We start from the raw sequence: 27953 nt of genomic DNA on the forward strand, positions 1-27953 counted from the left end.
TTGTCTCCCACAGTTGATCTCTTTAACTTGCTCTCCTTGAGATGAGGGAATAGGCTTCCTTTTGCGTGAGTAAACCCCAGCCCTGGTCACCTATCGCTTTCCCATAACTGTTTAGACCAACACAGGGTTGCTTTGAGCTGGAGCCTAAACTGGCTGATAATAGGGGCAAAGTAGAGTAGACATATTGTATAAGACGGACAGTTTTTTGGGGTGCGCCCATTAACATAGACAGCATGTCTAGGAAACCGGAGCACCCAGCAACAACCCGAGAGGTCGAGGGAGAACATGCAGACTCAATGCAGAAGGTGCCCGAGGCTGGAAATGAGCTCAGGATGTACTGCACCACTCTTCCAGCAGCTCCAGATAGCTTCAAATACGGATGCTATTCTTCTGCTGGTCAGCTGTGGGAATGGTGTATAGGAAGGCAAAAGAGTCTTGATTGCATATCTGCCCGGAACTTTAAACGTGACAGACTGAAACTGTAACCTGTGATAAATTTCAATATGAGCAGCAACATACTGTGGCTGTGTATTGCAGAGGGAAGATGAAACAAGCTCCATGTGGAGATGTTTCTCTGTGCCACAGTGACCTCTGCTGTCATCTGGAATTCAAGCAAAGCCATCAGTTTTGTCCTGCTGCTTTTAAACGAAAAGAACAAATCCTTCTCGCGTTTACTGTACATAGCGCTTTCATCCCTAAGGATTGTGATACTTTCCACTGCCTTGGGAATCCGGGGTGATCTGAAAGCAAGAGAAGGACACCCAAAACATCAAGGCCATTTAAAAGCGGAGGTATCGAAATCATCTTTTGCAAGTGTACAGTACGGACAGCAGATCATTAAATGTTTGCAAGGAAACCAGACTTCAAAATAATTTCAGCGCCATGCCAAATTCATGCAGTGATATTTGAGGGGCAGGCAAGCAGCCAGAATGAGGGGTATTTGTATGCATCTCTTAGATTTTACAAAAGAAGAAAGATCCAAGAATAAGAGGTTACTTTAATGACGTAAAGTCTTTAACAGTTCTTCATCAACAGAAGGGGCGTACAGTATAAGGAGCTGCACCAAAATCCTTATACTTCTGATATTCTGCTGCTGTATTTATTTCTTCAGATGTAAATAAGTTTAAGTTTGAGTCAACAAACAATCTTAATGTTAATTTCAACTGTGACGCCTAATGAAGATATCGCAGGAAGAGCAAGAACGCTGCTGCAGTTTTCACAATAGGTTTGACAATTCAGCTCACTCTGCCACTCTGGAAATCTGTAAAACGTCAGCAATATGACGAAAATCACCTGTGAGAATGCGAATGATTGTGGTCATTACAGCCATTATAGACATTCGCCACTATCATCTGCGAGAAAAAGGACTTCAACATTGGCTGCAGCGTGTTATGTCGTTTACTCAACTCATTGCACTTTAGAATTGAGATATCAAGTTTTCGCACACATTCATTTGCTGATTATTAATTCTTTACATTTTAAAGTGAACTCATATTGCAAAGCTGGAGTATTTGACACAACGCTAGTAGAAATATTGGCTATAATCTCATATAAACAAATATTAGTCAAACTCCCACTAGGAGTGAAGCTGAACTTCTCACACTACTACAGTCAAAGCTACAATAAACTAACCAAAACCATCACCCGTAATAATTCTTGCTTACATTTATTCGGAAAGGTTTGTCTTTTAGTGTGCTTGAAAAGTATATCAACTGTTACAAACAAAACTCAGCTTTTGAAAAAGCGGAACTTTCCCATTTCATACAGAACACAGTGAAATCTTTGCTTCCTCCACTAGTTGTTTAGGGTCTCATTAGGCATGAGCGGCGCCTAGTGGAATATCTTTAGACATGCAGTCAGACATACTTTTTTAAAAGGATCAAGTAATAGGTTAAGTAGTTCAGGTGGGGAGCTGCGTCAGCTTGCGTAGGCTGCAAAGGAACAGGTAATAGGTTTATTCCATGCTGAAAAAAAGAAGAAAGAAAACACAACGTTTCGGCCGTGGAGCCTTCTACAGTAGTGAGGAGAAGAAGACACCTGAAGAAGGCTCCACGGCCGAAACGTTGTGTTTTCTTTCTTCTTTTCAGCATGGAATAAACCTATTACTTGTTCCTTTGGAGTAATAGGTTTATTCCATGCTGAAAAGAGAAGAAATTAGCATATGCCGTGGCAGCAGCAAAGGATATTGAATAAATAAAATTCAAAACTGGGCCAACACCTGGTAGATGACTTCTAATGTAGACCAGTCCAGAGTATTACAAATAGGTGGCAAAAAATATGAGCTATAAATACAATACTGGAAACCTTAGAAAAGATTTACGTGTTTGCGCATCATTTACGTCTTCTGTAGACAGCATGAGAGAACAATTCAGAAGGCAAACAAAACGTCTGGATATGTAGCTAAATGCATAACATTCAAACCAAGGGCGTGTTATGATAAAAGTGTGCACTGCACTAGTTGACTTCATTAGAATAGCGTGTACAATTCAGGTCACCAGGTTAAATTCAGGTCGCAGGGAAAAGCCACCTGAATTTAAGGGAACGTCCTGCTCATTCTGAAGGCACCGAACCTCATTTTCTAAGCGTTGAGAGCAACAAAGAGACTTGATAGCAGTGTTTGAAATCTTCATGGGGCGTTGACAACCAGGAGCCGGAGAGCGCAAGTGGAAAACTACCTGCAAGTGCACGAAAACCCGAGAGCACTTTTTCTTTCTTTTTTTTTTTTTCACGCCAAGTGGAAGGGGAGTACTATGGAACCAGCCACCCAGCCATTTTGTGGAAGCCGCTACCACGGGCCTGCTGAATCCCTGAAACACCTGGCCACTAACGACTGCCTCTTTGCAACCTTTCCCCCCCCCCGTGTTTCTCCAGCGGCGTGTGTGCCCGACACCCCTCCGAGAGGCGCTGGGCCTTTAAACGCAACAACAGATGGGTTTCCATGGTGACCGGCGCCTGCAGTACCGCAGCAGCCCCAGGAGGGGGCGAGCACCTCCCTTCCCTCCTCCCTCCTCCCTCCTCCCCGCAAGGAGGGACGAGATGGTCCAACAACCAAAACGGTGCTGCTGAACGCGTCCCGAAACAGGGTAATAAATCAGGCACTCGTTTCCTTCTCCTCCTGAGTTCAGCCGCTTCTCATCATTTTTTTTCTCCCCCCCACCCACCCCCACGTCCGCTCTGTGCACCGCTTTCTGGCTTCCCGGCGATGAAGAGCATGGTGGTGAAGACGCGGCGGCAGGGGTGCAGAGAGCAGCCGCCGCCGCCGCCGCCCACCCCGCCGAGCGTGTCCGACCGGGAGAGAAGTTCGCAGGCGCCGGCCGCCCCGGCCAGCGGGAAGGCGGCGGGCAGGCGGGCAGGCAGGGAGGGCAAGACGGCTCCTGCGCCCGGCAGCCTGGCGCCGGGCAGGGGCAGACTGCTGCTGCTCTCCGTGCCCGCCCGCATCGGCAGCCGGCTGGGCCTGACCGTGCCTGCTTTCCTCAAGATGGGGAGCGCTCTGCTTTTAGGTAAGGGGGTCGCCCCGGGAGGAGGAGGAGGAGGCGGAGGCGACACTGTGGGGTGGAAGAAGTCTGTCGTTTCGGGGGGGAAAAATCAGGTTTGCATTCTCAGCTCGCCCCCCCCCCCCCCCAAAAAAAAAACAAAACAACCTCCTCTCCTTGCGTGCTAGCTGCTGCTTTTTGTAGGTTCACGGCGGAGTTTTTTTTTGCTTGCAGGATTGTCGAAAAGTGTGCATTGTACCGTAGACCAATGCGCCTTTTTTTAAAGAAGAAAAAAAGACCTAGGTAGCTAACGCCGTGTGGGGGGGGGGGGAGAGTAGCTTTGATACTTTGTTAACAGCAGGATACCCGTTTCAAGTGAGAAAGCTTGGTCTCGAGTGGTCGTGGACACATTGTCTGAATGAAGGCTGGTTGAGTGTGGATATTGCAACGATATTGCAATTACAATTGCCTGCTCGGGGGACTTGGTTACACACAGCGTTTCAGTACTGACAGTGACACAACCCACATTACCCTCAACTTCTGGACATTTAAATCAGGGAGAGCACCCGTGGTTGGTGCTTTTATTTCTTGTTTGACACCTGTCCCAGCGATTATTGCCATTATGATTCCAGCCCTGTGTCTACTATACTGTATCAACAATTTCCTGTTTTTCGGTTCCTTCAGCCTGGTGAGGCAGTAGATAGTTCAGAGATACCATATTATTTCCGGCATTCTTGACTGAGCATTTATCTAAGCATTTAAAGGCTAAGATAAACATTTCCATGCAAAATCTGAACGTGTTGACCATTTGTGGCGTTTGCTGTAGTTTTCAATGTATAGCAGCTTCAGCCAAGAGCAAACACGTCACCAAACTGTGCGCAATCATGACGTTATTAAAGCAGTTAAGTAGCACATGGTATGCCGTATAATTTTGCAAAGATGTCTTGATTGTTAGCTATCCAATTCATTTGCTTGGCACAGCTAGCGCGATAAAACTTTTTTTTTTTCCTTGAAAGAAAATGCAGTCGGACAGCGCAGATCACAGTGCATCGAGAGTCGTGTACTTGCCCGAATGGGAAAACTACTTCGCTTATTTACACAACTGTCTCTCAGAAGAGCAGCACATGGTGATCAAAACCACAGTTCCTCACAGAGCCTTGACCGTTTTGTCGCTGTCTTGTTCGAGGAATTTAGTCCAGGCAGCGTATGGGTAACCTGTAGAAGATTTTTAGGTCCACTTGTCGATAATAATAAAAAAAAATCCATCCAAACCTGCAGAATATGGGTGGGGGGAAAAAAAAAACGGAAAGTCAGGATGGAGAGTTCTAGATGTACAGTATGAATTGGTATATACAGGAGGTACAGGGAAATTAAGTTGATAAAGTGCAGCCTCTCCTGTTTTCCTTTTTTTACTATATGTCAATAGAACATATATATATATATTAAACTACACTTTTCTTATCCTTTTTCAGGTGTGGAATTCGTTAAGTCGATGCATGTCGGGCATCATTGTAGCGTTTCAAAAACCCATAGCCTTTCTTCCTCTTGATGAATTGACAAGGCACACATTTGCCCTGTTATCGGTACCATCTGTTACAGCTGAATGACTGCGGAAAGATTTTTAAAAATGTCACGTTGCTTCGGTGGCTCATGAGAACCCTCCTTGGTTTGTTTTTACCTCATGTGGCTTTATCATTTCTGACTTTTTATCTCATTTTGTTTACTTGCATTAAAAGCGAAGGGGGCGTCACGTTGTCGCAGTGGTTAGCATTGCTGCCTGGCTCCCAGGTTGCTTCTCTGTGCGGAGCTTGAATGTTCGCCCCCCTCTCTCACATTTAAAAGTAGAATATCTGGAATAAAAATGTACTGAATCTTCATCGGATGCCTTTTTTTTCTTTTTCTTGCAGCTGCTGTGGCTGGCATTTTGCACTGGTAAGTACTTCACTATCATGTTTGTTCTGTACCTGTTAAGTATTGCAAACGGGATTCAAGGACTTTTAGTGTTTTTACACCTGTTTTGCATTCTGCTACATTTCTAAGATTTCTGGACTTGCATCATATCAAATTATCTTGCTTGAGGTTTATTTTAACTTGTCCATCACAAATATATTTTATATCAACCTGCATCAGTTGCAACAGGCCTTTGGGTTGATTGCAGTTGACCCAGGCAGAATACAATGATTACTTATCGCAATGCAAAATTCTAAGTTAGCCGCTTTTTGTAATAACCCTGTACTCAGCACCTGTGGACGTGTTCTCGCAGCTTTTGACCATATTCTGTAAGCTCCGTGAGTCTCATTGTCTCGTAATTTTCTGGGCAGGTACCATATTTCAAATCTCTTTGAAAATGACAGACATTTTTCACATCTTTCCACCTTGGAAAAGGAAATGGCATTTCGTACAGAAATGGTAAGAAAATAACATTTGAATTCATTTACGTTTCCCACTGTTAGCATTGTGTATTACACTCTTACCATTTTCCGGCCTGTTTCAGTGTTGTTCTATGCTGATGAAGCATTAATGAAACTAAAGGGAAGTGAAGCTGAAACTAGAACAGGAAGCTCTTGTTTGAAACCAAGCCAGCTGGATGAGGTGACTGACCTCTCATTTATAGACAGTTCTTATCTGGAGAGAGGAGTCACTCATTCCACAGTTGTTAGGTCTTGTAGGATATACTGTGCAGTACAGTGCAAACTTGAAGACTTCACTTTAACAGACTTTGGCTCTAATGGGCAAAATTTTGCTAAAGCAGAATTTTTTCCTGTAAAAATCAGAAATAACCGTATTTTCCCTGCAATAACGGACAAAATGTAGTGCAGTGGGTAGAGGGGTAGGCAGATTGCTCATTGTGGATGTTTTGTATGCTGCGGCAAATTTTTCGTAAAACAGTCGCTCTTAAAACACAGTGAAATCCTAACAAAATGTAAACGACGCTAAATGTCTTAAACCGCAGAAATAATAAAACAAGGTGCAATTAAATACGACGTAGGTTGAAAATGGCCCTACAGGGGCAGATTCGCTTCGGTGAATTTTAGACGGTGTATTCATGCCAAGGTGGCACAGGGGTGCAGTAGTTAGCATTGTGCGGAGGCCCCAGCTTCAGTTCGGGGCCCGAGTGCTGTCTGCGCGGAGTTGGAACGGCACGTTCTCCCTGTGTTTACGCGGGTTTCCTGCCATAGCCCACATACACACTGGTAGGTGAATTGGCTTCTGGGAAGAGTGTGTGGGTTTGTGTCTGTGTGCGCCCTGCGTTGGACTGGCGTCCCATCCGGTGTTACCCAGCCTTGTGAGCGCTGGTTGCCGGGAAGAGGCTGCATCTCTTTCACAGCCCTGAATTGGGGAAAAAGCAGTTATAAGATTGATGGATGTGTGTTCACGTCACGTGAAATAAAGAGCTGGTACAGTATATGGAGGATAAACAGTGGCACAGGAACTGTGTTAATTGTAGTTTTTAAACAACATATTAAATATATGTACTATACGTATAAATATACATACTATAAATGTGTGTCCTTTCTGGATATATGTTTTCTCATATAACAGTGTGTTTTGGGGTGAAAAACGTAATTCATGATTTAACAGTCATTCGGCAATAACACACCCCCTAGTCTGTTAAACTGAGTGTCTGCTGTAATATATCAGATTTACATTTTTCTGAACAGAGTCACATTTTTGTGAGAATGAGAATTTACGTTTCCTCAGTTAATACGTAAATGGTTAATTTTGAATAAAGGCATCAGGAAAGAGTAGGTTATGTAGTCAGATTTGTCTAGTTTTGATTTCTTTGTACCTCACACAAAGTAAGATGTAGCAAGTTGCTTCTTTTTATTAATGTCATACTTAAGAGTCCAGTACAAGAAGAAAAATAATAAATAAAGTCTGCACCCTGACCTGCACAATGATCCAATTATTTATATTCTTTTCCTGCCACACATCAAAAGGAGTCTCATTTTCATCTTTGAAATATCTCACTTTTTTCATTACAGGGGCTTTATTATTCATATTTTAAGATTATTATTGAGGCGCCTTCATTCCTCAGTGGTCTGTATATGATAATGAACGACAGGCTCACAGAGTTCCCTCTTGTTATAAACACCCTGAAGAGGTTCAACCTGTTCCCTGAGGTGAGTCGCTCACTCGCGAGGTTTTTGTTAAAGCGTAGTCTTTGTTTAAGAACATACAGTATATTTCCTGGTTGCTCCCTTAAACTGTTTTAGATATTGGTGATTAGATAATCTCTTGAACTGATGCTTTGTTTTTAGATCTGTATTCTGGACTCCATCTGTTGGAAGGCACTTGCTGTTTAGACGTGACATCAAAGGGAATGCTGTTAATTTACTGAGTCATTAAATGATCTCTGTTTCAACTGAGGGGAAATATGTAACTCCGAACCTTGCCCAGAATGTATGAAGACAGCATACAGCGTTGAACTGAGTAGTCTGGTATCTATTTAAAAAGTGAGGAAGATGGAACCATTTACCTGTCTGTGCTTGGCTCTTCCCAGTAAGGCTAGCGGTGGTCTATAAAAATCGAACAGACCCAGCGTAAGCAGTGAACATGCTGAAAGAACAGCAATGGAAGACTTTTGCAGGAGTCACTAAAAGACAGTCCAGGCAATGCAATACTATATAGTACAGCAATATAAGTTGAATTCATGTGGCTCATTATTTTCAGTGTTTTACATAAGCTGTACTAACTTGATGTATAAGTAAGAGGGGAGGTATTTTTTCCATTGAGTTGTCAAAGAAAAGTTGTAACGTTTCTTCTGTTGAGGGAGGGTTCAGAGCCCTGCAGCTCCTTGACTGCTGCCACCCAGTGCAAGGGTCCTGATTAGGAGCACAACCAGAAGCTCTTTGGTCTTAAATATGAGCTTATACTTTCACTGTTTACTGAAGTGCATAAAAAAGAGAATAAAAGGTTTCTTTTGCAGTCCTACAGATTGTTATAACAAGCTTATGTCTCTTTTACTGAAACAGTTCATTTATTTTATTACTCGGGAATTATACTTGGTAGAAGTTCTGTGTGTGTACTTAAGTACTTTATTTACACTTTAATGGGACTTTGTGTGTGTTCTTTTTTTTCTTGCAGGTGGTCTTGGCCAGCTGGTACAGGATTTACACAGGCACAATGGATTTCTTTGGTTTTCCAACTAAAATCTGTTGGACAGTCAACAGAGGAGAGGGACTGAATCCTGTAGAGAGCTGTGAAGGTAAATACATGTCTTTTTTTAATTTTAGAGCTAAATCGCCACTGCTGGTTTGTGGATTTTACTGGTAGAATTACTCTCATGCAAAATATGCATTTGTAGGAAATGGAGCATTTCTTTAAATATACTAGAAGGATAATAATGAGTGCTGCTTTTATCAAAATGAGCTTTATTTGTTTGGAAAAAATGTATAAATTCTTAATAAATCTAGAGAGGAAAATGTTCAATATTAAATCAGCTTCATCAATCATAATGAAGCTGATTAGATGTGGTTTTTAAATTTGGGTATGAAATAGTAAAATTTTTATCTTAACTGTTTTTGTGTGCAAACATCTACAAATTTATTTTGAGGATAAGGTTTTTTGAGAAACATTTTGTGAGCGGTTCATGCAGTAATTGCATTAACATTGACGTTCAATTTCTTGTTTTAGGTATGTAAGTGTTGTCCAGTACTAGCTTTTCCAATGTTCAATAACTGTTTTGAATGTTTATTTTAGATAAAAAAGTATACCATAATGCTGTCATTTCTTCTGAAAGAATTTGTTCATTTTACTCACACAAAGACGTGTGAAAGAACGTATAACATGTTAGCAGAGCTGTGCTGTACGTGCAAGGCTATGGTTAAGAAAATAATTTAAAAATAACTGGTTGCCGAGTCAATGATCTAATGATGTGAAGCAATACTTAATTGCACCACGTTTCTGTTCTTGTAATACCATCAGATAATAGCATTCCAATACTTCAAAACCTAAACATTTTGAAAATTAAAAATAATAAAACATGGGTCTGTGAATTTTGTCAGTGTTATAAAGTTGATTGCCCTGTGGATTAATTGCGTCTGAAAGTGAAATTTTCATTTTTCAAAAACTGATGATAAAAATTAGTTTTCTGATATTCAAAAATGATATAACTGTCAGAAGTAGGATCTGTGACAAAGCGGAAAGTTTGTCAGCACTCTAAACCATGTGAATTATGTCTAAAATTAATGGTATTATTTTAGGGAAGGGGGCTTAGCGTGAAATTTCACTAAAACTTCACTTCTCTGTTTATGTTCCTTTTGACTCATAGGTTTGGGAGATCCAGCTTATTTCTATGTTACATTTGTGTTTTTACTAAATGGAGTGATGATGAGTTTATTTTTCATCTACGGCACATATCTGAGGTAGGGACATTTTCCCAGTAAAGACAATTTATTTGGAATGTCTTTTTAGATCTGCTTTAAGATATCTATAACGCAAGGAGCGAGAGGTTTTATGTAAAAGGTAGTTTTGAAAATTATTCCAAATGACCTTTTTACAAAGTTTATTCAGAGGAGAGTTGAAAGTATAAAGTGTCATTTTTAATGCTGTTTTCTTATTGTTTTTTTTTATTTGCTCAGGTTTGGCTCAGAGTTGTTTTTCTTCTTTGTAATGTATGTTCTTAACCAGATAGCTGTTTATCTTTCCTTTTTTTTCCCCTTCAGTGGAAGCAGACTTGGTGGTGTCGTTACAGTCCTGTGTTTCTTTTTTAACCACGGAGAGGTACGTTTCACCAGAAGCTTAGGGGGGTCTTTGATCAGCTGAAGCTAAACACCCCCATTGTTGGTCATCATTAATCTTCTTCACTAAGAACAGAGTGGAATTTTGCTCAAGTACCATTTTCTTTACAGACTTTCCAGAGTTATCCCAAGAAGAGTGTGCTTATTTGTGTGGGTCATTTGCTAATTAAACTTTATCTAAACGTCTTCCAACTGACTTCTACGACTACAAAGATCAAATACTGTACATAAAAACGTACAGTCCAAATTAGATTGCTTTTGACAAACAAACCCTAAATGGTGCGCTACATAGTAAGAGGAGCGTGTCATTATAACTGGCAGAGAACTAAGAATAATTGTGTAACAGCCAAAGCAGAAACATTGATGATTTCCAAACCATCTTGGTACAGTATGTCTTAAAATGATCTGCCAAAAGTTTTGTTACTCTGCTGGTATAGTGAAGCTGCATGATGGGACCGTTTGAGCTCAACCCCTCGCTCGACGCTGTCGCGTTTTCGGATACAGACTGTGCTCACCCCTTCCGCTGTGTGTTCCCCCCTCAGAGCACTCGGGTCATGTGGACGCCCCCCCTGCGTGAGAGCTTCTCCTACCCCTTCCTGGTTCTCCAGATGCTGCTGCTGACACACATTCTCAGGTGCGGCTCACCGTCCCGAACCCACCGGGGTTCACCCCGCCTCCGAGCTTGTTGTATTTCAGCAGGATGTCTCCCACAGCGTGCTTTCTTTCTCTTCTTTTGCGGACAGGCGCTGGGCCCCGTCATAGATCATAGCCAGTGTTCGTTTCTGGTTAGGTTCCAGTCGGTTCACGATTCAAATGGTCCGCATACACCCGAATCATTAAGGCAGCAGTTCAGCTACATTCTTCGGGCAGCTTCTCAAACTGGACTTTTCAAGACTTGAATCTTTTTTTTTTTCCTTCTCACCCTCTTTAGGGCTCCTAAACCAGGAAAAAAATCTTTTGTTGCACTTGGTGTTTCGAATGTCTTATTCATGCTCCCATGGCAGTTTGCTCAGTTTGTCCTGCTGACTCAGGTAAGAACTCGAGAAGGCTGTGTGGGAGAGTGCTTGCACTTCTAGCCTGTCTTTTAAGGTGGACAGCGTTATAGGAAGTTTTGGAAAAGTAAAATAAAGCTGTGGTGATGGGTAATGTAGATGCAGTGTGTCGTTTTCAAAATGTAGATGCAAAAATATGAAAATTGTCGTATGCAAAACCTGTTAACAACACGCAGGTCTGTTAAAAACTAACTTGCAAAAGTACTTCACATCTGAAGACAATACACTTGAGTCTTAAAATAACATGTTAAATCGCACTTCATATTCAAGGTTTGATGGGTGAAATTGTGTGTTTAAAGTAATTCTGTTAGATTATGTTTATGTCTTTTGTCTTTTCAGATTGCTTCTTTATTTGCGTCCTACATCATGGGATATCTGGTCTCTTCAAAGCTGCAGTCTCTCTTGCTTACCCACATGGTATTGTGTTCCTCCTTCTACTCACATTTATAACAGTGCTGTGTCTAATTTAGCTGCTTATTTTATTGCGGTTGTTTAAAATATTTAAGAAGAAATCCAACCTGAGCATTCTTAGGTAGTTAAAGTATGCCTACACATTACAGGTTCATCCTGTCAGATTTTTAGCTGGTAGTTTTCTTTTTTTTGTCCTCATCAGGATTTTAGGAACCAAAGACTATACAGATAGAGAGAGCGTCTTTAGTGAAAAATCTAGGCCTTTCTGCATCTGGGTTGGATATTCATCTGCGTGGGCATAAGGCTAAGTGCTTTTCCTCTGTAAGAAGGGCTGATTTGCTGAGGAAATAGGAAGGGATGTGGGAAATTTGAATCATTTGTTTGAATTATTTAAGTAACCTTATTAATAATTGAAGTATTTTACAAATGTACTTGGGTGTGAAGTTATTAAACATTAAAACATACTTATTCTTACCATTTAGAATAGACTGATGGCTATAAATCTTTTTTTTTATTTTTGAAATTTTGTTTTTGCAATTTAAAGGCGGGAAACGATCCAAACTGCAATGTGAATTTATATATGTGCATCATCTGTTTATCTTGGAATGTTTTGCTCATTAGATCATAGTGCCCTAGGTCAGGTTCAGTCTTTTCGGTGTTGTTAAATTCATATGAAATATGGACGCAAAAATAAAAGCTTAAAGACTTATTTTGGCTCAACGACAGATGATTTTTGCTTATTTTACTAGCAAGATGTCGAAACGGAGCAGTGGTATAAATACAAAGTATGTATTTTTTGTGAATTATTGCTTTTAATTTTCAATTTAGACCTCACCCCTGCAAATATGTGACAAAAAAGCAGAGAAAGAAGGAAACGTCACAAAATAGTGCAGTACCTAGTGCAACAAAGGACTCTAAACCAGACCTTTACAGGACATTGCACAAGCACATTTCTGTATCGATAGCGGGGTCTCAGGCTGACATCGTGGCAGCAGCTGCGTTGTACAATTGAGTACAAAAGCAAGATGTCATGAAAATATCTCAGCCAAACAGATGAAAAAGCAATAGCAGGACCTACCCAACCCCTTCAAATGATTTTCTTAACAGCTGTCTCCCCTTCCAGAAAAAAAAAAACAAGTTTGTACCGACAGTATTAGCAGAAAGACCGCTGCCAACAAAAGTACCTAAAATCACACATTTTAACTGCATTTTTTTCTACTTTCCAGGTTTCGCTGTTGGCGTGCTTTGTTTTGATGTTTGGAAATGCCATGCTTCTCACCTCTTTTTACGCATCTTCGCTGGTATCGATTTGGGTGAGTGGGCACTGTCAAGTGTTACTGTGAGCACATCTGTTCTGGTTTACCTCGTACTTATCCGCCCCCCAACAAGCGCAGACCCAGCAGTCACTAACTTCGCCCAGCAGTTGTTTTTTTTGTTCTACTTATCCATGTGCTGTAACAAGCCCGTGTGACTTCGAAAGTAGAAAAGGCTTCGACACCACTGTGTTTGTTTCAGTGAGGATATGCATGTGTGTGTATATACAATGTGTTATTCTGCCATTAATATAAGCCTCTTTATTCCAGGGTGTCGTTGCACTCAAAAAAGAAATTTCTAAATACTTCAAACCAGGAATTGCCACATGGGTAAGTTCTATGGCATGCCATAACAAAATATCCTAAAAAGATTAATGGTGTTGAAATTGTTTAATCATTTCCAATGTTATTAAAACTGACATAGTACAGAACAGTAAAGCCAAAGCTTTTGGCTGAAGAATAAGATTTGTCAGTATTATTGTCAGTTTGCATTGCCAACTTTTGAAGTTTTAATTAATTTTAGTAAGATATATGCTTATAAGTTATCTTATAATTCTCAGGTGGCTGAAGGCCTTGGCTGGTTTATATCGACAGTGATTTTGAAGAGTCTGGCTTCTGCTGTTCTTGGAGCTGCTGATGACGTAAGACAGCATAGACCTCTATAGATTTACAAGCCTTATGTAAAAAGCACAATAATCCTCTGGAGCATTTCGGTATAAACTGCAAAACAATGGCCGAGTTCAGTGGTAAAAAGTTAAGTCACTCCTCTTTTACCTTGTTTGGGTTACAGTAGTCAGTGCTTTGTGTCTACATGTATTATAAAGAAAATAGCCTTTTAATTTAATTACACTTTCAGTTATTAAACAAAGTTTTGTTGAAAGCGCTCTGCTTGCTCTCCAGTTCCACCTTGCACCTTAACTTCAGCAGTTAAAAGCTAGACCTCCATTAAGACTTCAGCCGTGATCATTAGAAATGTGGAAAAAAAACTTAATTTAATCCAGCAGACATGGGTGCACTGGGAGGAACTGGTGTACTTCAGACATCTTGAAATGAATAAATGAATTGATAATTGAGCTGTTTGTAGTTATCGGATGTTTGGTTGAATTTCAAAACCAGAGAGGATCTGGGAATATCAGTGTTACAGCTCTCTTTGCGTCGCTAGCAGGATGTTCAGCATCAAAGCCTTATGAATGTTGTTTTTGCGAGATGCCTATCCCAATTTTCCTTGCGCTTAATATTCTTTCTTAATATTTCTTAAATTCTTAATGGTTTTTTTTTATGGTGTCTTTTTCTTTTCAGGCACACATAAGTAGTTTGATCAAATCAAAGTTTACCAGTTATAAAGATTTTGACACAATGATGTACACCTGTGCAGCTGAATTTGACTTTATGGAAAAGGAGGTGTGTAACTTTATATTTATCATTCCTTTTATAGCTTCGATATCTGAGATAATTACGCATGACTATTTCTAAATAACATCTGTATTTATCTATGGTATTTTATTACAGTATTATTTGTAATTTACTGTGTTGGACAAACCCATTCATGATAAAAAATGGCAATACATGAAAAATGTTCTTTGTGATTTATCATACCGTTTTCCTTGTCAAAGGCTCTTAATGTTCCTCTCTTTTCAGACTCCACTGCGGTATATAAAAACATTGCTGCTCCCGGTAAACCTTTTAGTCTTTGCTGTAATTACTGGAAATGTAAGTTTTGTTCCTATTTTTTTCAAAACACATGCTTTGTTGTGTATTTTTTTTAATGCGTGGCATCAAAATGACATTTTTTTCCATGGAATGTTTAACGTGGGAAGTTCTGGGATGGAACCAGCACAGGGGTGGAAAAGACAAGAAGTCTCTCAATGAGAACCGTATCTGTCCCTCTGTTGGGGCTTCAAGGCTGGGCAACCCCTGTCCTGAAGCAGAACGTTTCTAAAGTTTCATCCCATCTCGGATATTGAAGACTTCATTTGTCCAATGAAGTCGCACATGAGGTGGTGATGTTTGTAGCCTCCGCTATTCTTCTCATGCTTGAAGAAAGTGGATAAGAAGTGGCCACAGCTGATTTCCGGGTGGTAATTAGGAGGTGCCTCTAAAACTCAAGGACCAGGGCCCACACTGGCCGTGGAGAGCCACATTCCAGCCAGTTTTCAAAGTTTCTCTTAAATCATCGGGTTGTAAAGACACATAAGTGATTGATTCATTTAGTAAATTGGTCCATTTAAGTCTGGACCTGCCAGCTGCTGCATTTGAGAGGTGAAAGGCGTTGCCATCTTTGTTTTCACTGGTCTCTGAATGGCATGATTCAAACAAACGTATTTACTTAAGTGATCAAGACCAAACTGACCCAGCTGCCTTGAAAACCTGCTGGGCGAAGGCTGTCGGGCCGGGCCGAGCCTGCTGTAGTCCTTTTCCGCGCACTGGATCACGTGGACGCGGACACTTGAGAAGTGGGAGGATAGGATTGACAGGTGTACGTCCCGGAGGATGTGTGAACGGCTCTTCTGTGACGCGGCACGAGCAGCCGCAGTGAGGTGATCAACAGCTCCTCAACTGAAGGCTCGAGGGGATGGGCAGGGAATAACTGCTCTCCAGTTCATTTTTATAAGAATTGGTGAATAACAAGAGAAAAGGGGATAACAAATTCAGTTACACAACTACAAGCTGTGCCCTGCAATGTATACATCTGTTGTCTTCCGAGGGATTTTTTTATAATTATCGATTGTTTAATTTTACAGACAGTAAAACAAGTCTGGAAGTTTTTGGGACAACAGAAGACTGAACGACCTGAGACTATGAATCCGCAGAGTGCTGATCAGTAAGGAGCTTTTTTACAACCTCCCTCTGACTTTCTGGCTATCATTGTTGTTAGTTTTTTTTTTAAAAAAAGCTTTCAACTGGTTATAAATTAACAAACGTGGGCTATTGATGAAAAGATTCCCGTCTAGAGTTTTCATAAGGTGAGCTTTGGTCTTTCGTATTTCAGACTGTTCTTTTCTAAACTTTATTCAGGTAAATTTCATTTTTAGATTAATCTAAAACCAGAAATTATTTAAAGATTTAATCCTGCAAGTTGAAGAGGTGATACTTTTTCTTCCTGTGTGAAATCATTGTAGTCTCTGCTTCTTATTTCAGGACTGCGCAAATTCCAAATGGAGAGGTAAGACCATTCATATGTCATCATAGCTACATTATTTGTTTGATAGTTTGATGTTTGTCCAGTGCCTCGTGAGTGGTCCCCACTGATGTACAGTACATCCACATTATCTTTAATTTCTGTATGGAATCATTCATGCTTATATTTAGAGATGGAAAAAGTAAGCACCGACGTTTGTGGTCATAATGTTTTACAGCCTTTTTGGCCTGCTTTACCCCGATGATTGTATACGGTTACTTGAATTAAACTTGTCAGTCCAAGAGTTATTCTTTAGTGATTTCCTTTTAGACAATAGGCAATATGCCTGATTTGAGAATCTTAGTGAGTTGCCATTTTAATTTTGGCAATTAAAACGCTTACAGAAACCTTTGCTCAGTCATTGAGCTTATTAACTGTTAATGATTGTTTTCTTCTTTTTTTTTTTAGTTGGTTTACCATCTCTTACAGCTAATTGCATTCACTGTGCTTGCAATCCTAATTATGAGGTTAAAACTGTTCCTCACACCTCATATGTGTATAATGGCCTCGTTAATCTGTTCACGACAGGTAAGTAATGAATTACTACATTCAGATCCTTCGTATTTTAATCACTTGTGTTTGAGCAAGTATCCGTTCAAGTTCAGTTTAGGGTAGAGAACGACACACCATATGTTCCTCTCAGCAAGAGTTCAGATGAAATTTGCAACAAAATTACATACCCTTAAAATGTACGTGTAAAAACTCTTAACCTAATACATTCATTTACTTTGACATGAGAAATATAAACTTCTTTTTATTTCTTCATTTCATGTTTAATAGAGGTTGGCATTGAAGTAAAGGCATTCAATGCCAGATAGGTCTTATCTATAAAATCAGATCAAAGTTTTCCTCAGAATCAGCAGTACAGTTAGAAGATTTCTGTTTGGCTCTTTCCCCGGCCAAACAATTTAAAAGGAAATTAAATTGCTTTTAACGTGTATGACTTTATTAACTTATTTTATTTGAAGGAAAGTGGGGGGGAAAAACTGTTTTTTTTTTTAGACTTTTCTTCTTTTTTTTTTCCCCCACTTATGGCCTTTTTGATCTTTTCAGCTTTTCAGCTGGGCAGGACAGAAGTACCGGCACCAGCTGCTGGTCTTTGGGATTCTTTCTGTTATGGCTGTTCAAGGGGTGGCCAACCTGCAGAGCCAGTGGAGCATCATGGGAGAGTTCAGCAACCTGCCCCAGGAAGAGCTGCTGGAGTGGATTAAAGCGAACAGCAGGTCAAGTGAGTGCCGGATGTTCATGGGCTATATGCCAGGTCATTGTGTGATGGAAGACGTGCAGGTGCAGGAAAGAGGGGGGGTATTCAGGCAATCTTGCTCGTTGGGTAATTTAGTAGCTAAGTGAATCTAAAGTTTCTAAAAACCTCAAATTAAAAGATCGTTATACAGTTCTCCGTGCTGGTGGACAGTGTCTGCTTTGAAACGGGAAAAGGGGGAGTTCATTAGACCGAGGGTCTGTTGTTGGGTATTTCCGTTTTTGAAGTATTGTCATCCGCTATAGTGAGGGATGATACTACTTCATTAGAGCTGCAAATTATTCAATTTTTGCTGCGCATCAATGTACCTGTGATGGAGAGCTGAAATACTGTTGTTCAACAAAGTTCAGCAACCTACCAATAATCACGTCATTCTGCTTCAAAACCAGTCACAAACATAGTGGCCGAAATTAGCAACATGTGGACCTGGAAAAAGTAAAGAAATGGCAGTCCTTAAATACTGCAATAATGCTTAATTCCTGCAATATAATTTTATTAATATATTGCAGTAATTGCTGCACATTATTTTTATTTTATGTAGGAATGTAAGGTTAATATTAAATAAAACATTTGTTCAGTGGAGTTAAACTTCCACTTGCAAGCATGTTCATTAGTATAGTTTTTAGCGCAAGTCGGTATGCTGGATGGTAGAGATCTGGCAGGTGTTTAACCCCAAAGAATTTATTTTCATCTGGACAAAATCATACTCCAGACTTGACTGTATTTATGCCTCTTAAGCTTTTTCAGTGGTATGTGCAGTGATCTAGCAACATGGATAGTGTTGCTGCCAGATCAGCGTGCCAATTTCTGCAGATTTGTACAAACCGGTACCTCCAACTGGCATTTTAATACCATGCTATTATGAAACAAGACATTGCAGATGCTGTTTCAAGCTTAATTGGAAGTGTTTATGTAAATTGCAGCTCTGCAGAATAACTCCTGTATTCTGCTGGGGACAGTCAGAAGCTTCAGTAAAGACAGTTCTTTTGTATTTCCCTCACCACTGCATGAATCTCATTGTTAGTAAAATTACAGAATAGGAAACCAAGTTAGCATGCTCCAGAAGGGCCCAACAGCTCACATGTTCAGACTCTACCACATCGAAAATGCAGCGTTGCTGGAAAACAAATTTGCTCCCTACACTTCCTGGCGAATTTCCTATGTAAATCTAGGCCAAATTAATTGAACAGCAGTTGACCCAGCCACTTACTAGTTGTCAGACTGCATGATTAGATCTTCACATAAGGTGTTACTGATTCACCCTCTGCAGTTAAATGCCATATTCCACCTGCTTTATTCTAAAATTATACTGTCTTCCTCAATTAGACAATCGAGAGAACTTTATAAGGTTTCTGAGTTGCTGTCAAAGCTAAAGGATGATGTGGTTCTGTACCCTACAAAGAGGAAATGTTGTTTAATTTTGGTATTGCCTGTGAACGTTGGTACACAGTGCCTTGAAAAATATTTAACCCCTTCCAATAATGTCCTATTTTGTTGAATTACAAATGATGGGGCCGCTCAATATAAAAATATTATAGCAAGTGAAAAGTATCCTGCCAATCTCCCAAAAAAGGAAGGGGGAAGGAGAAGGGATAAAAAAGGAGATCGGGGATGCTAACTTAGTGCCTTGCAGCTGTGAAACTCATGTTCTGGTCCGAGTAACTGTGGAAATGCTTTCAGACGCTGTGTTTGCTGGAGCCATGCCTACGATGGCAAGTGTGAAGCTGTCTGCCATGAGGCCGATCGTAAACCACCCGCACTATGAAGATGCAGGGCTAAGGTAAACGCATCACACATCACGCCTTCTGTGTCGACTGAATTCCTGTCTTATACAGTACTTCCCACATTCATGAAGACTGCCTTACAGCTTGACCCCCGCGTCATATTCCCCTGAAAGTCCATGTCTACTACTGCTTTTGTGTGCATGTGTGTTTCTTGGTGCATTTGAGAATAAATGCCAGTTTGGAGTGTCTTTATGTTTCACTAGATTACTGAAAAAAACTATAGTAACATAACATTTTCTAAGAATGCAGTGTCTCCTGTCTTTAACGGTCTTCCCTTTAATGGATCTTGGATGCAACGGGTAAAATCTGTTGTACAGACAATGAACTCCCCCCCTCAAAGAATGGACAAAGTCCCATAAATGGACAATGGGTCTCGACAGCATGACAACAGACTGCCCTCAGAATAACGGCCCATGTCCAGTAAATGGGCAGAGTGTACAGTACACGTATACTTTTTTACCATATTCCAGTGCTTTGGAGCTCAATAAAGCCCCCGCTGCTACTTTAACCGAGTCTCGGCAATACTGGACACCCTTCCTCTCCGTTAGTCCTGTAAAGTGAGGCAATATTGTATTTGCCTTGTTAATTTACAAAACTTTAAAATTAAAATCAAAGCTTTAGCAAACCACCTAATGCTAACCTTCATAAATGAATGATTATTGGTTTCTAAAACTTAACGAGTAACATTCAGTCTTGCGTTTCATTGGAGGTTTGTTTAAAAATCCTATTGTCTTAGTACACTGTTCACGTGGAATTTATTTATTTTTTCTGTTTCTGCATCTGTTGACTTCTTCAGGCAAAGAACAAAGCTGGTATATGCAATGTACAGCCGAAAACCTGCAGAAGAAGTCAGGGCTAATTTAGTGAAACTTGGAGTGGACTATTTTATTTTGGAGGATTCCTGGTGTACAAGGAGATCCAGGTAACACACCTTCAACCCTCTGCACGTTTTGTACAGAAGTGCTAGTTTTAGAACAGTCCATATTAAGGTGGTGTGTTGGTAAACATTACATTATGTAACTGTTTTACTTCTGTGTTAACTCCTGTATTGTGGCAGCGTTCATTAGTGTAAAGGGTGCGACTGTAGATAAATCCGTCATGAGTGCCAGTTGTTGTAAGTCGTACCATTTAGAGAATCAATATGCCGATAACATTTTAAAACTAACAGCGCTTTCCTGCAAGCACAGAGGGCTCAAGTTTAAGCAAGGAGATACCCGTGTTAAAATTGAACGTTAATGATAATTTTAGTATGTCTCTTATTTCTATCACTGTACATCTTTCAAATTGACCTCTTTTCCAACTTCTGTTTTATGTGTGACTATAGTTGTTAGTTTTTAAAGGTTATTCGTTAGTTAAAATTCACTTGTGGACGTGATTGCTTTTTAAAATTAACATGAAATTGGGAGGACTCACTATATAATTATACTAGGGTGTCTAGTTACCACATAAAATAATTCAGTATGTTACGTCTTAAAGGCGGTTTCCCCTACCTTCTCATTAGTTTAAAAGTAATCCCTTACACACTCGTAATTATTACGGATCGTTTTTAAAATGAAGTCTTTTAAAAAAATGGGTGTTCAGGTATGCTCAAATGGTATTGATGTATCAAAATTTTACGTGCGCCCTTCATTACCACTGACGACGACATACCACGCCGTATATTAAAACTGTTCTCAGCAGCCAGGTGGCAGCAATTTCTTTGATGTGAAATGTGTGAAAATACACAACTGCACTTTCTTCAGTCCGTTCCGACAAGCCAGGTGACCCGGGCGAGGGCCGCAGAGGTGGGACAGAGCACATAGCTGCTCCGGAGCTAGGGGGCGCCTCAGAACGGGCAGCTCGGCCTAGCCTGCACGCTGTTGGGGGGGGGACAAGCACCCGACAAGTCCCGTGGGAGAAGCTGCGTGAACGTGGAAACGCGCGGGTTGCCGACGTCGGAACGGAATCCAGGATCCCAGAGCTGCACCCACGTTTTCTTTTGTCCCCTACTTAATTTTGTTTCACGCTCAGAAAATCTTCATTTAAAGCATAAGGTTACAATCCGTAAGATATGGATAGCTTCGCTGGCTTATTTTACTTCTTTTTTTTTTCTCCCTGCATGATTTCACATCTGAGTATTTATCGCAGTAGTTACGGCTGTAAATTAACTCGGTGCAGGATTTCCATGTGTCGGATTTACGATGCGTGTCCGAAGTCTACATAGCATGGGTACGAATTCAAGCAGCTGTAAGCAAATGGGGTTTTGCAATTTGAAGAATTAAGAATGGTTTGAATTCAGTTTTGTTTTCTTCTTCACTATCCCAGTGAAAAAGGCAACTTGAGCAGATACACCAGCACAAAGCAGAAGAAGGTTTATAGTGCTTGCAGTGTTGAAAGCTGTAATTTGCATTTACATGAAGTACACTTGACGGATTTGGTTTTATTCAGACCTTCTGTAAATACATCTCTGTTTTGTAGGCCGGGCTGCAGCATGCCGGAAATTTGGGATGTGGAGGATCCCAGGAATGCTGGCAAGATCCCCCTCTGCACTTTACTAGGAAGGGATTCCCGACCTCACTTCATCACGGTCTTTCAGAATAATATTTATAAAGTTCTCAAAGTTTCTAGAACTACCAAAGATAGGTAACCAATGACAAAAAGCTTAAAACTCTTGCTCGGTGCATTAATGAATTCACTCTTGCAGCAAGTCTGCTGTTACTTTTATTGGATGCGTCTTTGTTTGTTCACCTGGAACCGGAGTGCTCATTAAACCTTAGGTATACAATGTTTTCCCGTTTTGTTTAGGTTTTCAAACAGGGTACGCTGATTGTGTAGACAGGTTTTAATAGCTGATATTCAGGTGCCGTTGTAGAAAAAAAAGTCATGTTCAGTGTGGCTCAAAATTCTTTCTTAGTCATTTTTTAAGGTGTCTATGGTATTCCAGGAATAGCATCTACAAGCACGTCACCTATTTAGATTGTATTTTTTGATAACAAAATTGAGAAAACGTTTCTTCGGGTGAAGCTGTGCAATAATACAAAACAAATGCTATGGCTTCTGCGATATGGGCAGTCATGAAAGTGTTTATTCGGACACACGTTCCAGAAAAATTGCAGGGAACACAAAACCAAAAAAGTAAATATCTTGTCTATTTTATCACTGGCAAACAACCAGTACAGGTAATTTACAGTTCAGCTCAAGTTGAAATCCTTTCTTTTGTCATTTTTGCTATTGAGACTTTTTGCTTAGATATCACGCATTCCTATATTGAAGCTGACCAATAACCCCCACGTTTGTTTTTAAAAGCAGTTGTGTTCAAGTGTTGACGTTTTCATTTCTGTACCTTGTTGGAAGACACTGGAACACTGAATGTCCATATTCGCAGGTGTTTCTTTGTCACACCTGCATTGTGTCTTGTTACAAATGCATGTTTAAACCTTTATGATAATCTTGTAAAAATCAGATAACAGATTTTTTCTGGAGAAACACCACTTTGAACAACCCCAGTCATGCATGTAAGTTACATTAACACAGGTACTAGAGACTCCAGTCATCGTTACACATTCATACGTTACTTGACCTCAGGTTTAGTACTGTCCGGTTGTGCTTATTGCCTGCGGCACACCCTAGGAGCCAATTTAAAACGGAAGTGTGTGTGAGGGGAGCTGTTCTACAGGAGTCCTCATACTCTGTATTTGTAAGTGTAAGGAATTGTATTCAGGGACTAAAGTACACTTCTTTGGTCTGAACATTACCTCTCTCTACCATGGAGCAATAAATGTATAACATTTTTACCTTACTGTGTCTGCAGGAGTGAAAATCGTACTGAATATATTTATATATATTGTAATATTTCTTAGTGGTTACCCCCAGAAGACTCCATCCACAGTTGCCTTGTTAAAAGTATTCACAGCTGTAGCCTACTGTACATGTTTGGATATTGTTACACAGAATTATAAATGAATGTACAGTATATACGAGCTTGGAAAATGAAAATACAAAAGAGACATTTTTCTGAAATAGATTTTGACAGCTTTTTCCAAACCTGGTCTTGGGAGAATCACAGTGAAGTTTACTGAAATCTGAAGGGGATGACTCGAGACAGGAAGGGTATTGTTTTTGCAAGTGTTTCATTTCCAATTTCTCCTGTAAATGAACGTCTTCGAACAATTGACCTGCTAGAAACTGGACTAAACATCTTTTCAGTTCCAGCTCTCCAGTACCAGGTTTGGCTATCCCTGTATTACAGCAATAACTTTATAGAAATTCCATTAAACTTGGAAATAAATGTGCCCTTGGTTTTTATAAGTATTGTAATATATCCTGTTCAGTATTTATAAACTTTAGAATACATTTATTCTTTGTGTACTGGATGGATTATAAGGTTATTTGCTAAGCTCTTTTGCTACTTTAATAGGTTTTTTATAAAACAAAATTGGGACACTCATTACAGGCGTGGCTTAGGGACCGAGGGGTATGGTAAGTTTTCCGAAACGGAGAATCCTAGAAATAAAAAATGAGCTGCTGATCTCCATGAAGACTACCTTCAGTACATAGGAAGCATATTAAAACGAAATGATCTTTTAAACTGTTGAGAACATGGAACTGTGAATGTATTCGGATTTGGCAAGGCTGTACCTTGTGTCTAGAAATAGCTCTCTATTTCTGTCATATCCATTATGAAAATGGATCTGGTCAGTTTCTATTGCCATTGTGGACTCTTGAAGCCCTTCTACATAAGCTATCACCTTGTGCTGCACTACCTACTTGGCAGGAGATAAGTACTGCTAGCTTCAAATAAATGTGTGGTGTCTTTTACAACTATTTCAGGAAGTGTCCTTCTAGAATTTTATAAAGTTAGTCTTTATTTTAAAAACTCACATTTGATCTTTTTCTAGCTTTCGCGTCAGTTGTTGTGAAGCATTGCGTATTGCTATTTAATACAGTTCAATTTGATACTTTGTGTTATCTACGGTAGCATTGTTATTTACTGTTCCTATAATGCTAAGGTCACTCTTTCAGTACATTCTGGTCGACCAATTACAAGATTCATTTATGTTAAGTTTTGGTAAGTCTGTGAAACTAGTTGTAGATTCATATTATCTTCATTTTGCATTTGGGAATCTTAAGTGTTACAGGTTTTTACATATAGTTAACAAAAACAAATATTCTTAGTTTTGAGGAGTGTTTTTGACCTGCTTTGAAATTGCACTGAAGTAGCACTGGGAGTTTCAAGATCACTAATAGAAAGCCAAGCATAGAGAAGTAACACAGCATCTTGATGTGTTATACACTTTGGTTTAATGTTTCTGCGAGGGTTTTAAATTAATAAATTACATGGAATAGCAGTTGAAATTCTGTGCTTAGGATGACCGATAACACAATCTCTTTAGGGACTTTTAAGGTTACCCTTGAACTGAAAGAGATTAACTTGACCAGTATTTGCTCAGTTTGCACTTTTGCTTGGTGACCAGTTAAGTTTAGTTCAATTTATTTGTCATATGCACAAGTGTAATGAAATGCTTTTACTTTTGCAGTAAATAAGTAATACTGGTCAGATTATTACTGTTTATGCAGAGTATCGGACCAAGTGCACATCTTGTCAGTATTACAGTTTTCATCTGGTGTAGTCAGAATGGTTGGTTATTAAAAAAGTGAGAAATATAAACTTCAGAAACAGATTTTCTGAAAAGACAATGAAGAAACTGTGATGCATTGACTATTTTATTTTTATGTTTTCTTGTGGCAAATATTTCTTAACATGGAAACTGTTGTTCAGCTCAGTAAATGTGAAACACTATACTGGCATCTCAGTTTATTTTCTGTTTATGAATAACTTTAAAACCCTGACCTGTCTTAACAGCTACCCTTTGTGTAGTGCATATGGCATAGACTTTTTAGATCAGCTGAAAGAGAAAGAAGGTTTGAATTTAATTATAAGGTGTGTATGTAAATTATTTTTAAGCTGCCATTTAAAAATAATTAAGTGCCATTTTTTGGTTTTAATTGTGGCTTGATAAAGAGAGTCTTAACGTTTCATGGGTATTCTTTTGTAAAACAGAACATCGAATTTAGAGGATTTTTTGGGGGCAACAGTTTTATTGAAATTCTTTATTATTTTGCCGTATGTGTTAACCTGCAGGAGGTATTGAAATACTGTATACATTTTTTGTTTCAGAACAGTAATGTCAGTGCTATGAAGGCTTTTCTCACAGCAAAGGTTACGGACCTAGTGAAGCTGACCAGTTGCATCTTTTAAATGAGAACAGCATTATCATACATTTCAGTATGGATTTACAGTTTATACTTATTATATAATCTGCTTTGTTAAATTTTCTATGCTCATGATGCTTATTTTGTCTGTATTTTTAAATAAAATGTTCTTTATTACAGATTGAGAAGTTGTTTTTTTCCTCCAATACAGGAATGTGCTGGATAATGTTTGCTTAATTTTAAAATGAATCACCTCGTGCCAAAGATCGCCAATCTCTGTTCCCTAGTGACAAGTTTTTTGAATTTTGCCAGAAAAAAAAATGTAATTTAGCTCAGATGTGTTACAGGACATTTTCATGATAAATATTTCAAGTCATTCTTCTAGATCTAGATATCGGTATAACTTTTTTATATTTAGAGTGAAGCAAAGACATGATAAAGCAGAAGGACCACAGTATTACCCTTCGATCTCATTTAGAGGAAAAGAAACAATCTAGCAAATCTGCAAAATAGTATATGTTCAAAATCAGTAAAGACATCATCAGAATAAAGACACTGTCTGCATTGCACAGGAACAAGAATGAAACGCACAAAAAACGCTCTTATACACGGGTCAGACATGGTCCTCGAACAAGACTTGCTTAAGAAGGTGGGTTGTACTCTTGGCTGAAATGCAGATGTTTGTAAAAACGTCATATTTATTAAACCAGCACCATTCCTTTCCTCTGCAGTGTGGGTCTTGTTTATTGCATTGAATATATGGCTATTGCAGACCTGGTTACAATCCCAATTAAAGGTGTGGGCTGTTTTCCCCGATGATTACGTTACGCAAGGGTTTAAAAATCATTAAAAAATCTCCCCAGCGATCATAATTGTTCAACATACAGATGTGCAATAGAGATGCTTAATGAGGAGACTACACACCATTTTTAAATCAAAATAGGTGGAAAAATTCAAAACGGCACCCTTCACTCAGAAAAGACTACACCATTTCAACATACAGTACTTGTGTGCCATGGGATTTGAGTTTCACTCTGGCTTTTCATCAGAAAACATTTTCCCTTTGAATCAAATTTGTTACAAAAAATTAAACTGACGACTCTGCTAATTTGCTACATTATAATACTTCATATAAATTAACAAAGCAACAACAGAGAAATTTGGATTACTTTATACAATTTTGTTAGTTTACAATATTAAATTTCCGTGTTAATAATACCTCATATATAAATGTCCTTCTTTTTTTTATATTAGTTGTAGCATCGCCCCCCCAACCCCCTCTGTTCTGGGGTCATTTTCCTCCGTTTCCATCGCACGGTGCTGCTACAGTACACCGACGCTTCTGAGCCGCGAGTCTGAACTGATTTGGGCGGTGTTGTTCCACGTCTCCTTTTCATTGTCTTGGGGGGGGGGGGTAAAAAAAAAACGAGCCGCCGTTTCTGTTGAGACTGCTGAAAGCCGGCGATGACGTGTAATTTCTGCTGTGGCCAAGGAGGTGAGGGTTTCAGGCGTACTTCAACAGCAGCCTGACTGCGCTACAGTTCTCCTGTAGCAGCGGCAGTTTTGGATGAGGTAAAGGGTGCTTAAACACCAGTACAATCTAGCTTACACCAGTGTCGGCATGTGTGCAGTGCAAGAAAGAAGACACAGGGAGTGTCTACTGCCCGGTGATGGCCTGCCCTTCGCTGTCCCGGTCAGAGACCGACTCCCCCTGCTGGGCCATCTCCCCCCCCCCCGCCCTGTCCCTGGGCAGCTAGCGTCATCGTCGCGGGCAGAATGTGGGCTTGATGCACCTTCCGTTTGACAGGACCAGGTTGGCGGGACAGTGGCACCCAGCCACGCAAGGTTTGTGACAGGGGCCGATCTCGTTCCAGTTCTCACACGTCTTTGTGCACCCTGGGCCACAGGTGTCGTACACCGCTCCGTGCTTGCACTGGGTGGCTGAAAAGGCAGAAAGACAAAGAATCAGACTTTTGTGGGAAGAGAGAGAGTGAGAGAGACCACCATCATGCGGTGGTCGGTAGGCCTGGAAAAAACAAACAAACTGGGACTTATCAATGAACAAACATATCAGCTGTGTGATAGTTCAAGTAGGGAGCTGCGTCAGCAGGTGTAGGCTGCAGAGGAACAAGTAAAGCTTTGCTGAAAAGAGAAGTAAAGAAACAACATTTTGGCACCCGAAGAAGGCTCTACAGCCGAAACATTGTGTCTCCTTTCTTCTCTTTTCAGCATGGAATAAACCTTTACTTTTTCCATTTCTACAGGCATATTTTTGTTTTAACTGCTAAATGTTTCAGAAAATGTACTAAATACTGTAAATGTTATTCAAGTTATTGTAAGTGTAAAGAAACAGATCACTGTCGTGAAATTATAGCTTACCGTGTCCTAGAATTCCTTTTTTCATTCTTTTAACATCTTGTCTTTATTACTTTTCTAAATGCAGCACTACTGTACTCTCATAAAGTTTGTTACAGAGGGTTTATTTTACAGCACTACATAAACGATACCATACACAGGCCTTACTCTCATGGTAGGACTACACACAA

The 27953-nt window shown here is 39.9% G+C and overlaps 2 protein-coding genes across 3 annotated transcripts in view; one reads left to right on the forward strand and one right to left on the reverse strand.

The window, feature by feature from the left end:
- Window positions 1-233: 233 nt before the first annotated feature.
- On the forward strand, window positions 234-25595 carry dpy19l1l (dpy-19-like 1, like (H. sapiens)). Its single transcript, XM_088929486.1, has 24 exons — window positions 234-334; window positions 2872-3500; window positions 5381-5405; window positions 5795-5882; window positions 7460-7597; window positions 8562-8682; window positions 9748-9841; window positions 10142-10199; window positions 10759-10850; window positions 11148-11247; window positions 11608-11685; window positions 12906-12992; window positions 13263-13322; window positions 13553-13633; window positions 14292-14393; window positions 14631-14702; window positions 15734-15813; window positions 16131-16155; window positions 16579-16698; window positions 17224-17398; window positions 19112-19211; window positions 20012-20137; window positions 21673-21837; window positions 25373-25595. Exons 1-24 carry the CDS (start codon window positions 234-236, stop codon window positions 25392-25394), a joined length of 2739 nt encoding a protein of 912 aa, XP_088785612.1. The 3' UTR covers window positions 25395-25595.
- Window positions 22261-27953, reverse strand: part of bmper (BMP binding endothelial regulator) — a 40223-nt gene continuing 34530 nt past the window's right edge. For both annotated transcript variants that reach the window (XM_088929570.1, XM_088929569.1), the window contains exon 15: window positions 22261-27348. In XM_088929570.1, coding sequence (XP_088785696.1) covers window positions 27167-27348 — 182 coding nt within the window. In that variant the 3' untranslated portion in view covers window positions 22261-27166. The remainder of the gene's footprint in view (window positions 27349-27953) is intronic.

Source organism: Atractosteus spatula, chromosome 12 (genome assembly GCF_055471065.1).
Source record: "Atractosteus spatula isolate fAtrSpa1 chromosome 12, fAtrSpa1.hap1, whole genome shotgun sequence".
Classification (NCBI taxonomy): Eukaryota; Metazoa; Chordata; class Actinopteri; order Semionotiformes; family Lepisosteidae; genus Atractosteus; species Atractosteus spatula.

Coding starts and splice junctions, on each gene's coding strand:
- dpy19l1l (XM_088929486.1), top strand. CDS start 234: ATGTCTAGGAAACCGGAGCACCCAGCAACAACCCGAGAGGTCGAGGGA. Junction 14,394..14,630: donor TTGACTTTATGGAAAAGGAG/GTGTGTAACTTT, acceptor CTCTCTTTTCAG/ACTCCACTGCGGTATATAAA. Junction 21,838..25,372: donor TCTAGAACTACCAAAGATAG/GTAACCAATGAC, acceptor TTTTTGTTTCAG/AACAGTAATGTCAGTGCTAT.